The 16,338-nt window shown below is 36.4% G+C and overlaps 1 protein-coding gene across 8 annotated transcripts in view; it reads right to left on the reverse strand.

Moving 5' to 3' along the window:
• The window catches only part of relch (RAB11 binding and LisH domain, coiled-coil and HEAT repeat containing), a 45,871-nt gene that overhangs the window by 20,553 nt on the left and 8,980 nt on the right, over positions 1-16,338 (reverse strand). For all 8 annotated transcript variants that reach the window (XR_014209834.1, XM_082183877.1, XM_082183881.1 and 5 more), the window contains 8 exons: positions 12,237-12,308; positions 12,037-12,092; positions 11,784-11,897; positions 11,502-11,684; positions 10,238-10,332; positions 7,773-8,072; positions 7,036-7,111; positions 4,581-4,676 (listed from right to left, as the gene is read on the reverse strand). Coding sequence is in view for 7 of the 8 variants with exons in the window: in XM_082183877.1 (XP_082040003.1) it covers positions 4,581-4,676; positions 7,036-7,111; positions 7,773-8,072; positions 10,238-10,332; positions 11,502-11,684; positions 11,784-11,897; positions 12,037-12,092; positions 12,237-12,308 (992 nt within the window). In the remaining variant the exon portion in view is untranslated. The remainder of the gene's footprint in view (positions 1-4,580; positions 4,677-7,035; positions 7,112-7,772; positions 8,073-10,237; positions 10,333-11,501; positions 11,685-11,783; positions 11,898-12,036; positions 12,093-12,236; positions 12,309-16,338) is intronic.

Genomic DNA, 16,338 nt, shown 5'->3' on the forward strand with positions numbered 1-16,338 from the left:
ATAACAATGTTGACTATAAAATTGCATGACGTTTCCATTATCTTTTAAGATTTTATTAATTTGCATGAGTTTTTTTTAGGCTTGGAAATCAACCCTAATTTGAAATTGCATATTTCCAGTTCCATGGAAACCATGTATATCAGTGCATATAAATGAAATAAAAAATATAATTATTCTCTGTGTTCATTTAATGCAAAGCAATTTGGCAGAATGGCTCGATTATTTTTAACTTAATTTGTATAGCTGTATAACGACAGTTTTAAACCATTTCAGAGAAAATAAATAAACAGAAATATACCGAATAGTCAAAAGGCAAAAAAAACAAAACAAAAAAAACACTACTCCTACTCCTAGCACCAACACCTATCTAAGCGCGTGTCGGTGTCATCATGTGTGTATGTGGAAGATGTGTACAAGTGTTAGCCATTTAGCCATGTTAACCTATGGTTGTTTACTGTAATAGCAAGACAGTTACAAAAAGGAAACGTCACCAGCACAACAGATATCGCATTACAGACCAGGCAGTGTGCTCTTGGAACACGTCTCATGGCCAAAAAGCGGTTACTAGCCCTGTTTTCAACGTTGATCAAAATAGAAACAACAGATTTCAGAATTCACATGAAGATTCAGCACAGAAGTGTTTATTTTCTCAAGATTTATCTCATCTTGAGACGTCACTGTGGGTAGACCTCAGTCTCAAACGGACACTTTAAAGTGAAAGATAGTTAGGCAAATATGCAGCAAGACTATAGGCTGTTTGACGCCCTGCTTGTTTTGTTGTGACGGCCCTTTCAAAACACCCTTTCTGTTACCTGCCAAGAGTTAAAACCATCATTTTAATCGGATGTAATGAAACTAAGGGCCGGTCTGTTGGAGCCGTTTCATGAGTAGTGACTCTGTGTGAGACTGTGGCATTCTGAGGCAGCCGTGTGTAGCGTCTCCAGCACCTGGAGGAGAGCTTTCAACAGAAGCACATTTATCAAGTATTTTATTTGGCTCCGGCCCAAAGCGAAAGCATGTAAATGTGTGAGTGGAAGCCGTGGAAGAGCTACTGGAAAAAGATGAACACTTACAATCAGTAAAACAAAAAGCAAGCATTAGGAATGGAAAGAGCTTTGCCATTTCGACCAATAAATAAATGCACACGCAATTTTGTTTTGACACTGAAAAATGTATTTTCCCTGACTTTTAATTATTTAAAAAAATTAATTGTATATATATTGTCATTATAACAGTGAACAAGGTTTTATAATTAATAAAATGTTTTTTTGTTAATTATATAAACTGTATTTATTTATTTATTTTTATATATAAACTGTACTGTATATTTATTTATTTATTTATGTGTGTGTGTGTGTGTGTGTGTGTGTGTATATATGTATATATATATATATATATATATACACATACACACACACATAAAGATTCTAGAGGGCTCCCACACTTTGACCAACGAATTTCCATTATTTTTCCCTGACTTTCCATTCTTGTGTGATTTTTCAAAAATATTTTTGTTATCTAAAGCAATGACATTCATACATATGGCTGAAGTGTCCAAATACTTTTTGGGTCACTGTTGCTTCAAAAAAAATTGAACAATAAATCTGTTCTGAACACAGAAGAAAACAAAACTTAACAAGAACTCGCACGTTTGGATTCCTTGTCATTGTTTCCCATAGAAACCTGTATTTATATATGCAAATCTGCAGCTTTACCATCAGCCTGCATCGACTCATTTCTTGAATACAAAGTAAATCAGCTACTACACATCAAGATAATTGCCAGCAGAAAGCAAAGAGGTCCAATCAGAAATACACCCACATATGCAAACACACGCCAGGCATAGTTCTGCAAGAAGAGTTTTGGACTGTTGCAAACACACAATGTAAAGGCTGGTGTACCTGATGTCTTATCTGTTTCACATGGTAATCAATAACTTGAATAGCCTTTAATTCCGAAAGACTTTATCTTTACAATAAAGCTTTTGTAGGTGTACAGATGACCAGAATTATATTGCAAGGCAGGTGTTCCAGCAGCTCCTGATTAGTAATTGTTCTGCACCAGATGAGGGGGAAAAACTGAGGGTGTGGCGGAGTGTAAGTGCGCCTGAATTCAAGGAAGAAAGTTATGAAGCTAACAGAATTAACAGGCAAAGGTCAAAGTCCAGTTTAGGCGAGAGAGAGGAGATCTCTGCTCCTCGTGTGGTGTTTGTTTTCACTCAACTCCAGCCTGGAAAGCATCCAATTTGTCTTAAACTGTCACCTGGCATTCGTAAAACAGAACTGCCCTATGCAAATCAGAAGGGCCCGAAGGGGGAAATCTTGCTCTCAGCAGATGTGAAATGTGTGCATGTCCCTGGTGTTTTTTTTTCTCTAAAGTTTAGTCATTTAAACCAAATCAGCTCTGTAACAGGGAGGCAAAGAAAACAATTTAAACTCAGACTGAAGGTTTAACCATCAGCTGAAAGGCAGCCATTATTACTGCAGCCTGAAGCACAGAAAATCACAGCACAGAAACGTTCCATTGCTTTGGCTGTTAAAGTTCATTTGAAATCGCTATCATTTTTATAAAAACCAATTCAGATTGGATGAGCCGCATTTGACACCGTTGTAAAATATATATTCACACACCTGTGACAGCAACTGTAAACAGCTTATATATATATATATATATATATTTTTTTTTTTATTGCAGAAATATTGCTTTTTTTATTATAATTAACAATTTTATGGGAACATTTTACAATAGGGTTTCACTTTTTAATATTAGTTAGCTCTATTAGTTAACATGAACAAACAGTGAACAATACTTTTACTCCATTTATTAATCTTAGTTGATGCTAATCTCAATATTTACTAATAAATTATTAAAATCAAAATTTGTATCTGTTAACATTAGTTAATGCACTGTGAACTAACATGAACGTTTTTAATTAATTAACATTAACAAAGGTTAATAAATGCTGTAACTGGCACATGAGCTTACATTTCCGGTCTCCTACATTTACATGTGTATGAATGGAAGTCAGTGGAACGAAATGTGAAATGTGACGGCCACCCTCAGGGCTGTGTGTTACAACGGTTTTACCACAGTTAAGGGGTTTTAGGGAATGACACTTTACATCATGAATAGGAATATAATTCAGCATGAAATGGAAGTGGCGATAGCCTTTTCTTCCCTATTGTGACAGATATCCGAGTGAAACGGCTTCTTGAAAAAAAAAAAAGAAAAAAGAAAAGAAAAAGTAGGGAGGGACTTGATTTTGTCCATCGGGAACTGATCGTTGGGTTGTTGTTTGCTATTGCTGTGATGTCATGTGAGTGACCGGTTGATCCTGCCCTCATGCTAATAAACACGTCATTCAACGTTGTCAACGTTATCAATTTTGATTCCATGGTGGCTTCAACTATAGTAAAATCCCAGCAAAACGCAGACTACAGACACATTTTCCGTTGAAAAAGGAAGTTGAGGCGGGACATATCAAAGGGGTTTTCCCTTTTTCTATTGTCAATAGCTCTTAGTTTACGTCAGACCTTTCAATGGCCCTGAGTGCAAAATTAGCCATCAATAATTTTATGTTTTCCTGGAAGAAAGCTGTCAAAGCTGAAAGTAACAATAATCTAAAAGTGAAAGTTAATAGGAGTCAATAATAAATGTTTTCCCTGTTGTGTCATCTATGAATCGCTTGTTTTGCCTTACATACCTTTTTTTTTTTTATCATTTGAAATTTTGTTGATATTTATGATAATATTTAAAAAAGCAATGTAGGATACATTACGTTATAAGATATCATAAATATGACAACAAAGGCTGAAGAATCATTTCAAAATGATTGAAAAAATCTTTTTTAAATGAAAATGATTAATAAAAAAAAAAGTATATACACCAGCTTCGGAAAGGCATTATATTGAAAACAAATTTATTTGTTATAATTAACTCTATCTTGAGGCCCCCTTCGACGTTTTTTGAGGCCTTTTGGTTGAGAACCATTGATTTTAAACAAAAATGCTATTCTCATTACAGATTATTGCTGTGAATTAGTGTTTGTTATGCCTAAAAAAATGACATTTAGAGCTTCATCAGTGTAGAAGTTCAATAATAAGCCAAGTTGAAACAAATCCAAAGCTTCAGTCATCAATAAAATAAGACATTTATAAAAGGAAATGCATTTAAGAGTCACTGACAACAAAATAAGCCGATGAAAAGCCAAGCCAACTGAAAGGTCAAATGTCACACGCATGATGAAGGAAGGAGGGCTGATGTGAGAACGTGCCGATGTGTTTCCACTCACCTGACAGAGGTGCACAACCATTCTCTATCGGAGAAGTGAGATGCATGCACAAAAGCAAGAGAAGAAATGAGTGAACAGAACAAAAGAGAAGAGAGGTGGACTGGGTGGGGGAGGCATAGAGAAAGAGAGAGAGACACACACACATACAACTGCAATGGAAAAATATAAGTTGAGTCAACACTGAATTAAGAATTGAATGAGAGGGAGAAGCCAGCCGCAGTGGACATGGAAGCCGTAGTTGGCTGATGGAAAATAGATGGGGCTGTTGGGTCAAAAGGTCATTGATTACCTCTCGCTTGGCCAGCAGGACGTTGGGTACGATGTGTGGCAGACAGCGTCCCAGCATGAGCATGACGCTCTGCTCACTGTCAGCGATTCGAGACACCTGAGAAACGAGGACATGGGAATTAAGATTCAAGAATGTCACCATTTAAAGACCAGCAGAGGCATTTCATATAATCACACATGCCTTAAAATTACTACATAGCTGCAACCCGAGAACCTTTCCTGCTTTTGTATTCTGGACGTAGAAGACACTGTGAACTATGTGACCTCTCAAATGTGCCTATTAATGCATTCCTGGTGATTTCGAAAGCCAAGTCAACTGAACCTCTCCCCAGTGCACTTCTTTCTGTGCTAATGACCGATCACAATAGTTTACTGGAAGAGTACACTCAAAAATTACAATAGTCTTCATTTCCATACCGCTTATGTTATTCCAAATCTGTGTGACTTTCTGAACAAAATAAAAGCACTAGAAAAGTGGTGCACATGACTTATTTCAAGTGTGAGGTTTTATGATAGCTTTGTGTGATGAACAGACTGAAATTTCAATCATTATTCATTGCTAATCTTCATCTCCAGTCAATCATGCACCACTGCAACCGGATCGAGTCAGTGACTTGATAAATACATTTTTAGTATTATTTATATACTATTATAGTATTTAATAATATTTTGAATTCGCTTTTATTTTGAATATAAGTTATCATTTTAATGTTAATGTTTAAAGTTTTAGTAATTCTGTTATGCACTATCGCTGTATTACTATTTAGCTTTTATTAAATTTTCTTTCAGTTTTAGTTTTTAGTAATTTTAGATATTCAGCTTAAACTTATTTATACCAAGGGCCTAAAATGAACACTCGCCAAGCACCAAATTTGAGTAAAAATCAGCATTGGCGTGAATAGGAAAAGTATATGAAACTGTGTCAAGGGCCGGTAACATTTTTATGTATTCTAACAATGCATGAACGTAAACAAACGTGAAGGACTCTCTGGACAGTTGACGGGCCAGCGCTGCATCATCACGAAAGTTTAAGCCTTGACAATTTAAATATTCAAGCGCAAGAAGACGCAAAAGGGAGCTCATTTCGTTATTCGTTATAGTTTTGTGTGCGCACACATACAGAAAGCGCCGTCTCACACAGCGCACAAATACTACACTGAGCTCTCTCACGTCTTCTTGCACTTGACAAATATATGTAAAAAAAAATAATAGCGAGTATCCTAGTAACCATAGTCGGTTTTGTTTTAAGTCAGTGTAAGCAGTTGAGAAAGTAAACGCATTTGTATAGTATGAGTATATTAGATGTGTATGTGTATGTTATATTAGATTTAATACGCATGTTTAATTTATACAGTGAAGAATATGCAGTGTTATTTTACATTTTTACTTGCTTTATAAAATTTCTGTACCTGAAAACTACTGTCAGACCTACCTGAAAACCTGAAAAGCACTGTTTATTTCTTTTGTGCTTTTTCTTGTCATTAAATTATTTGTTTTTATTTTATTACTGACTGTTTACTTGTCTTTAATAATGTTTTAAATTGATATTAGTTAGGCTGGTTTTATCTGTGGAATCGAAATTGGAATAGAGAATTGTGAATTTTCACTGGTATCATGGTTTCATGGCCGCTAAAAAATACTTATGGCCGTTAAATTTTGTTAAGTCACCGGCCATTGGCAGGTGTAGCATACAAAGTTCGTTTTAGGCCCTGTTTTTTTGGGCTGTTGACTGCTTGATTCTGATTGGTTGATGAACGTTCTAAGGTGTGCATTTATTTTTTAGAAAAAGCAGAGCAAAAGTAGTTCCAGGCAGGTTTTGACCATATTAGTTCCAATTTTTTCAGTTTGAATTTTTCAGCTAATATTTACATGTAATTTCATTTCAGCTTAATTTTAATTACTGAAAATTATTTTTAATAGTTTTAATTAACACTAACAACACTGAATCAAATCACTTTAATTCATGAACAAATCATTCAGACTTGGTTTTGCGAGCTGGTTCAATTGAAAAACTGAAAAGATTTGACTTTCGAAAGTTACAAATTATGACTTTTGAAAATTGAAAGAATGACTCGTTCATGAAATTAAACTCAGAGTTCATGGACAGATCTCAAGATTTTCAGTGAACTATTTATATTTGGTCTGTTCATCACACAAAGCTTCAGAGGACTTAGGAATACAGTGCATGAGTGATATAGAGCTTTTCAAAGATACAGCTAGGGTGCCTTTTTTCATCCTTTAAGTTTAAATGCAGCAGGCCCTATTCACTGTAACTGGACTGAAAAGTACAGCCAATTCAAATGTTCCAGTGAAGAAAAAAAAAATCATACTGGTTTGAAACAACATGAGGGGTAAGTAAATAATGACAAACTTGTCATTTTTAGGTGAACTATGCCTTTAAGCGTCTCTACATGTGCTTGTGCATTTGTACCTGTATGCTACCCGATCCCACTCACCTCTGAGCCCAGCCTACTGTCAGCAGACATTCGACAGAAGGACAAAAGTGCTTGGTGGAAGACCGGAGACAGATTTCTGCACAAGCAAACAAAACATGATTTAACAAGCCACCTCCACCTCCGGTTACCAATAACTCCACATATTAGCCCAGCTTTCCAAAGCACAGAGCAAAACGCTGATATAGGAACAGTCAAAACAAGGAGAGCATAATTTGTCTGAATCAGCCTCGTGGGGTAAAAGTCCATCCGGAGCAGATGTGCAAAATGATGATGAATGGAATATATGGTGCCAGTTAGCACTGCAGCAAGAGCCGGGTGAGGAATGCAGAGGTGCTCAATGCAGTGCTGCCATCTAGTGGTCATAACAGCCTTGTTCCAAAACCTAGTAAGCTGCTACTTACTAAGACAGCATCCAAACTAAATAAGTTACTTACTGTTAAGTAACTGACATGAAATGCTTTTTGTAAAGCTGCTTAATATTTTTGTGGAAGAACCTAGCATTATGACCGCAAGTTTTCTGCATAAAGTTTGGAAAAGCTTTCACATTAGAAGTGTGGCTATGATGCCAAAAATGTGGCCTAGTTTAGTTAGGAAGCTCACTAGGTTTTGTAACAGATCTCACTTCTAATAAAATGTAGTTGTAACTTGTTTGAGTACTTTCTTTATTTGCCCTAGTGCTTCTCATCAACTCCTTTTTAACAGTCATAGGGCAGTCCACAAGGAAGTGCAGGTCTCACCTGTTGGGCTGGTCAAATAGCACGGCGGTTTTACTCTGCTGACTCTGAGACTTTAGTTTGCTGTGGGGTTGTGGAGCAGTAGTGGTGCTTTCAGTGCAGTCAGTAGTAGTAGTTGTAGTGGTTGAGGTCTTTGTAGCGTTGACATCCAGGGGGCTGTCTGTTTCTGTTACCCCTCGTATGTCCAAATACTGTCCATTGTCTAGGGGGGGTTTATCACATAGAGGGTCTTGTTTAGACGGAGTCGACTTCACTACAGTCGTGGTTTCTGATGAAACGTTCCTCTGAAGCGCCTGGATATCACTGCACATACACACGCACACAAACAAATGCATGTATTAGAAATAGCACTGTGCAAAACTTATGCAAAATGCACTAAAATATATGAGTGAATACAGTGTTGTGGCAAACAGACAGGACAGGAGAGACTGAGAAGACGAAATATGGAGTGGAGGCAAATCTAGTTAGAAGATATGTGTAAAGATCATCTCTTGCTAGGAAACGTAAATGCCAGGCTGAAAAATGTCAGAGACCTAAAGGTCATATTGAGCCGGAGAGGGTGGGGGGTACTTTCTACAGCAGAACATTGGAATACTGGACTCATTTATTTTTTATATTTAATTATACATTCAAAAGTTTAGGGTAAGTTTTTCCCTTTGAAAGAGTTTTTATTTTTATTTTTTTTATTCAGCAAGGATGCCTTAAATTGATCAACAGGCATAGTGAAGACATTTATAACACAATAAAATTCTATTTCAAATAAATGCTGTTTTTTTTTAACTTTCTATTCATCAAAGAATTAAAAAAATGTGTGTCAGTTTCCACCAAAATATTAAGCAGCACAACGTTACCAACTGTGATATTTTTGTTTTTCTTAAAGGACAAGTTCGGTATTTTACACTTAAAGCCCTGTTTACAGATCGTATCTGATGAAATAGAACGGTTAAGATTAAAATTTGGACACATGCTGCTGTCCCGAGAATTTTAGGTTTATTTCGCTTCCTCCCCCCCACCCCCACAATGGTTGTCTATATGCACTGGAAGATTCCGTCCTAAAAACACATTAAACTTTCGTTTACAAAGACGTGAAACTCACCGAGTGGTCAGGGGGTGTTCACTGATATGTTCCATCAAAAATCGCTGAAAAAGATGCATTCCAACAGGTTTTATCGTAGTTTTTGTCCAACTCCATTGACTTAATGGGACGTGCTGTGAGACCGCAGCACCTTTACGATATTACTCCGCCGCTTCTTCTTCTGCTTCTTCTGTGTATTCAATGAAATGCCCGTGGTTTGCTTGCAATTGGCAAAGGTGCATTATCGCCACCAACTGGGCTGGAGTGTCTATTATTCAAGCTCTCAACGGAAGAATCACGGGTGTGACGCGTTTGGCAAAATAGGTCCACAAAAGCTAAATAAACCTAAAATTCTCGGGACAGGAGCATGTGTCCAAATTTTAATCTTAACCGTTCTATTTCATCAGATACGATCTGTAAACAGGGCTTTAAGTGTAAAATACCGAACTTGTCCTTTAAGCACCAAATCAGCATATTAAAATTATTTTCATGATCATGTGACAGTAAAAACTAAGAGTACTGGCTGCTGAGATTTCAGCTTTGCCATCACATGAACACATTACATTTTAAAATATAATAAAACAGTTACTATAAATTGTAATAACATTTAACAATATTACTGTATCAAATAAATGCAGCCTTGCTGAGACTTCTTTCAAAAACATTTAACAGATCTTACTTACCCTAAACTTTTGAACAGTAGTGTAGTTTATGTGGTTAATATGTATTAAATTACAAATAATACAATTTAAAATAATAACAAATAGGTTTAAAAACAATAAAACACTTAGGGTTATACACTTTATTTTAAGGTGTCTTTGTTACTCTGTAATTATACATTTAGGTACTGAGTAATATTAAGTAACTACATGTACTTATTCTAGGGTTAGGGTTTGGTTTAGTTGCATGTAATTATGCATAATTTATAGTTATTACTAAAGTAATAACCGCCTACTCTCCGCATGTAACGTGCAACAATGACACTGTAAAATAAAGTGTTACCTAAAATAATATTATACATTTAATAATAACATTCATATGATTTGACAATTAAAATATTACGTTTTAAAATAAATATGGTATTAGTGCATATTATTTACATATAATCATATTGTTATATGGTTAATGGGACGTGCTAGTTTAGCAGAATAACTGATTAACGTGAAATCATTAGGAATGCATGACAGTGAAAAACCACATCTTAGTCATTTTCCACAAAGAAATATGATTTTTGTAAACATCAGCTGACGAGATAAGACCCTCTGCTGAGAGCGGTTAATAATTATGAGTATAATTGCAGGTTGCTGCTCTCAGCTCTGATTATATGGGCTCATGCAGGCTTCAGACAGTTCTGATTGAATTGGTCCCTCAGGCATCAGGCGATGACACTTACCTCTGGAGCTTCTTAATCTGTTCAGCCAGACTCTGTTTCTCAGTGTTCAGAAGGCTGATCTGATATTCCAGCTCCTGAACCACTTCCTGCTGCTGCTGTGGATGACAACCAAATGACTTCGAAGTTAGCATATTTTACACCAGAGAAACCCAATATTGCTTTAAAGCTTCAGACAATAGAGCAGCATGTTTAATCACAAATCCCTTTTGAATAGATATTTGACATGGGATTACTGAGATTCGGTCTTATTTTGATTATGCAAGTGTCATGTGAATGTAACCTGATTCCCTTAATCCAATTAAGTCAATACTCCAGGGCCCAGTTGTTCAAAGAGTTTAATCTGGATCAGAATGATCAGGATTTGGAAATCCCAGGTTTTACGATCCAGGATCAGGTAATCCGTCTTACATTTGTGCTAGTTTTTCAAAGCAAAACTGGATTGGATCACCCTGATTCAGATACACACTTTTCCAGATTACCAGTGCTCTAAATGGGATCACATATCACAATGTAGGCTGCTAGAACCAGAACAACAGGTAGAAGAGTCAATGTAGGGTCATTTTAAGTGTTTTTATTCGAAGAGAAAGAAAACAACAGAATTAAATTATGCAAACATCACCTTTCATTCTCAAATGACTTTAAACAGTCAGACCCCTACGGAGCCCATTTGTGAGAGAACACAAAAGCATTGAAAGATAATTGTTCCTCCCATCTCCATCCCTTTACAAAATATCATTTAGAAACTATTTAGGGATATTTAGAAACTACTTTTGACTGGTTCATCTCAGATGATTGTGCCATTGTGTTTAACATTAAATATATACATTTTGTTTGATATTGAAAGATGTTTGAGTCATTATTTTATGGAGATGAAATCTTTTTTTACAAAAAATGTATATGTATACAACATGATTGTAAAATTGTATAATTTGACCAATTTTAAAGTTTCATTACATATTGATCAAAGTTATCCTAACACACTGATGGTTTGATGCAGATCAAAACCAAGAATGGATTACGTGATCTAATCCGATTTCAGAATTTCAGAAAATCACCATTTTCAAGATTTGGTCCAATCCAACAGCCGAAATACTTTTGAACAACTGGGCCCAGTTTCTATAAATCTGATTAAGATAGCTAGTATATGTCCTTAATCAGAATTTGATTTCAGAATAAAGGCTTGACCAGAATATGCACCTTAATTGGAAATTGTTCATGTAAACATCAGACTGCAATACCAACATTTCTTCCTATACATAAATACCTCAGTTTGCTGCACAGGTTGCTGGGTAAAATAGTCTCCAGGCAAATCACTTGGGTCCACACTGACCGCCACATCCACGGTATTCATATTCAATGGCAGGCTGTTCCCACAGTTCCTGTAGACATGCAGCAGGTCTGGAGGTTTGGGAATGTTTAGACCCACATCATCCCACAACTCAAAATCCTGCAGAAATGGAATATCACAGATAACAGGAAGAATTAAAAGAGTCAAATAAACAATCCTATAAAAATGTATGTCTCATAAGGACGTTTAAAGGCTTACCTGATCATCATTTTCATCTGAGAATGTGATGGACGTTAACTTGTATTCATTTTTCAATAAATATTCATTAACTAAAAAATTTAAGGCTCTCTTTTCAAGAGGGCGAATGGGTTCCTGGAAAAAGAATTGAAAAGTAAAAAAAGTTAATTCAATGTGATTCAAACTAGGCCAGTTGTTCATAATGAGCTTATTAGAGAAATCTAATATGTTTAGATTTATAATACCATCATAACAAAAAGGAAATGAAGGTAACCTGAATTTCAGGACTGGTTTTGTAGTTTTTTCTCTCTTGAGAGGGAATCTCGCATTCTACAGAGAAGAAAGAAACAGAGAGAAAGAGAAACGAGTGAGCTGGAATTTGATTTATGGTGGACATTACAAACTGCGTTTAGGAATGAGAGCAGCTCCTATAGCAGAAAGGACTGAAGAGTGTAAAAGTTGAAAGTACGCCACCTGCAGCCTGAGTCAAGTTGGCACGAAGAGCCTGAATGGTCTCCTTGGCTTTCCGCAGTTCAAACTCCAGAACTGGACCAGGGGGAAGTGGGTCACACACAAACAGGCATCCAACCAAGAGAAGGGAACAAAGAAACAAAACAAAAGGGGGAAAAAAAGAACAAAGGATGGCCATGAAAAAACAAAATCAAAAAAAGAAATAAAAGAAAAAACGACAACTTTTATAAGCTGAGGCAGAACCAAAACAGGGACATGCACACTATGGATCTAATGAACACATGCAGCAGAGGTTGCTGAAGGAGCTGCCAGATAATGAAAATATTCACACATTTATTATTTCCCTTCGGGTTTTATTTTGCTAGAAAATTTCACTAGCTGCTGTCTGACCAGGGATTTAGAGCAAAGCAAAGTCTATGGGCCTGTTTACACCTGGTATTAAGATGCGTTTTGGTCGATTGGATCACAAATGATGACGACGCAAAATACAGGTGTAAACAGGGTCTAAAACGTTTTGAGCTTGTCCACTTTCAACCACTTCCAGAGGTAGTCGAAAACGCATTTGATTTCTTTCGTAGCGTAAACGCTCATGTGGTCGAATGCGTTCGAACAGCCACAAAAGACCATCTACTCTCTGCTTACTGACCTAACACGTAAACATTATGGGAAGCGCACTAGCCAGACGGGATTTAAACTGTCGGCTGAAGACCCAAGTTTGGCTTGAAGATGAAAAACGTGCAAAGCACAATGTTCTTTCACCATTCCTGATTACTAACACACACTCTCTGCATTAGACGTGGTCAACTTGTTTTATCAGAGCAGAATCGAAAACGAATGCTCTCTTTTCGTTCATCTCCGGTTGCATTCATATGTAGATTGTGCAAGCTTATTTTGTCCATTTGATCGAAAGATCTGTTAAAGCCCATACATTTACCCACCCAGAGATCCTTCCCTCAGAGAAATAAGGACAGAAGTGGTTGAAAGTGGACAAAAGACAGATTAAAACACCAGTTGTAAACAGGAATGTCTCCCTCATCTACTTGTGATCAGATCGACCAAATCGCATCTTAATACCTGCTGTAAACAGGGCTTATTTGTTTGTTTTAAATGAAAGGTAAAAAAAAAAAATCCATTGGCAAATTTTTCAGAATTCCTTTAGATATCGTAATTCCTTTTGACTTTTACAGCTGAAGTGTGTAATTTCTGTTGCACTAGTTTCATTAAACAGAATTGCAAAAAATATGGTCCTGTCCCAAAAAGTACATTTAAAGTGCACTTGCCATTTAGTGGCATTTGCTTGCATGTAATGATTAAAGCTCACATGATCACAAGGAGTCCCATTTGTTGGACAGGGAGTCCTATTTGTCGCCCGCTTCAAGTCTATACAGGTACGGACTTCACACCGGATTATTACTCAGCAATACTACAACAATAAGAATAGTTTGTTACATGTATATAGCTTTTTTTGCTATTGAGATGGTATACGGATAAGGTTAGGGACAGGTTTGGTGGTATGGGTAGGTTTAAGGATGGGTTAAGGTGTAAGGGGAAGGGCCAACAGTGTAATTATAGATGTAATCACATGCAGGTTTGTTTAAAATATAAGTACAATGTAAAAACATGTAGGCTATGTACAGAATAAGTGTGTATCAAAACGTGTATTAAATGATTAATTTAAATGTTAGTACAGTAGTTAAAGACACTTAATATAAAATGGGACCCACTATTTTAACACAGAAAAAAATTACACACTTCAGTTTAAATAGAACGAATTGGTCTAAGGAGAAAGCTTTCAAAAATAAATGATGCTTTCCTTATGAAGACAGACTAAAGAAATCCTTGCACCTCATTTTATATCATAGGATTCTGTATGAATGTTTATTTTAACAGATCAAAAATCCAACCCTTTACAGATGTAAATCGTAAAACACACAAAAATCTAAATCCATCTGCTGTTTACATTTGATCTTTGTTGTAAAACAGAGTAGTTCGTTTGGAAAGGGATTCACTAGTGTATGCAAAACCCCACAGCAATCCTGCTACTGTGGACCTGCTAGGCGAGTTCTAACAAAAGCTGTGTCGCATTCCGCAGCCTAGTTCCCTAAAACAGGAATCATATTGTGAAGACGAAATTTGGGATTAGCAAGAGCCTTGATCCAGTAACAATTGGGACACTGATGACTCAATAACCTGTGACAAGATTACAATATCCTGCATTAAAACTGCTGTACACTGTCACTGCTGTATAACATACAATGACCGATGTTCTTCTGGTACCACATGGCAACATTTCTAGAAACAGCTGATTCTGATTGATTTTTCTGATGCATTCTGGGAATTTCTAAAGAGCGAACATTTCAGAGTACTGGAAAGATTGTGATCTTGAATCTTTGGGCAGTGTACTGAACTAGGGAACGGATTGAGACACACCCAGAGACACTTGGAAACAGAAGCATGGAGAGCACAGGACAATTTGCATGACTGTGCGCAGATGATCAGCAAGTGGGACTTCCACAAGCTCTGCTCCCTAATAGGTTTTCTAGAACACAATCTACCTGAACAAGGCCAGATAAAGAAAGAACGAAAGAAAAAAGATGGAAGAAGAATAGACAAACAAATAAGAAGAAAGAGAGAGGAAAAGCTAAGAAAAAGCAGAGCTCAAATGGGACAAAGGCACTTACGCTGCTGATCATCAGAGCACAGGATGCAAGTTTAACAAATGGAAAAAAATGGAAAAACAAGCAAAAGAGGTGGCAAAGGTGTGCTTGCCTGGATGGTTTGTGGTCCAGTATTGGAAAGAGAAATACTGGAATAGAGACCCATCAGACAACCAATAAACCCCAGGTCAGACAGCCATGGCTGTGCTCATCGCCGAAGGGGTCAAGATTTGGAAGGAGATGCCCAATTTGAGGTACAAAAGTGACAAAGCAATCTTATTCTGCTGCATGGTTCCTTAGGCTTTCTACTTACCCATAATTATCTTTTAATAAAATCACATTCATAAGCGCGTAAAACCTTTGAATGTCATTTTACCGTAAAATTGCTGGATTTAGTGTACGGACATACAACTAAAATCAATTAGATATATTTTTATTTTTATTTGTTTTTATTATTTATTCAATAATATAGACCACTGTGAAATCACATATTCACAAACAATGTATTATTCAAAACCATTTATTATTCAATATTTAACTACGTTAAAAAATTTAATTTTATGAAACATAAAATAATAAATGTATTAAAGGGATAGTTCACTTTGAAATTAAATTTTGGTATGTTTTAGCTTACCTCAAGGGCATCCAAGATGTAGGTGTCTTTTTTTCCGCAGTAGTTTCAATTTTGATATTTTGAACATTTAATTTCAAAGTGAACTATCCCTTTAATTTAACAAATAAAAACAGAGCGTTGTTGTGAGTAGACCTTAACATTATCAGAAAGAATTAACATTTAAAAAATACCACAAATTGACTTCACTGTTTAACCAGTAGCCAACAAATATCTGCATACAACTCTATACTATTTTTGTAAAGGGGACATGAATTTTCACAGGAATTAATAGTAACAAAACATTTCCAGCTAAAAAAAAAAAAAAGGATATCTGCCAATATAATGTAGGAATCTGAAGCTTGGGAGGGGTTCAAGCTAATGCAGGAAAAAGCTAAAGGAACAGTATGGCGACCTAGTCAAGCAAGTATTAAAACAGGGAAATAACAGGAGAGGAAACTTGAGAGTCAGAAAACCTTTTGCTTGGAAAGAAATTGGAAAGCAAGATTACAGATCATTACAGCCCAATTAGAAAGAAAAGTTTAGCGTTCATGGCTATTCGCTAACCCTCCTACTCGTCTATAGAAACCGCTCATCTATGAGACCGCTGATGAAAGCGGTCAGTGAACCTTACTGTTTGTCCCATGTGAATTCACATCAATCATGAATACCAAGAATCTTGTGTCATATACCGGTAACACTGACCAAATCGCCTCTCGTAAAAGAGCTTTACAGAAGCCACTGAACCACTAATAGTTTCCAGAAAAATGGCCAGTGAAGCCAATTCCTTCACATTTTGCCCCAAAAATGACCATATAATGGCCAACTGCTGAATTGT

The sequence above is a fragment of the Leuciscus leuciscus genome (genome assembly GCF_965113295.1).
Source record: "Leuciscus leuciscus genome assembly, chromosome: 11".
Lineage (NCBI taxonomy): Eukaryota > Metazoa > Chordata > Actinopteri > Cypriniformes > Leuciscidae > Leuciscus > Leuciscus leuciscus.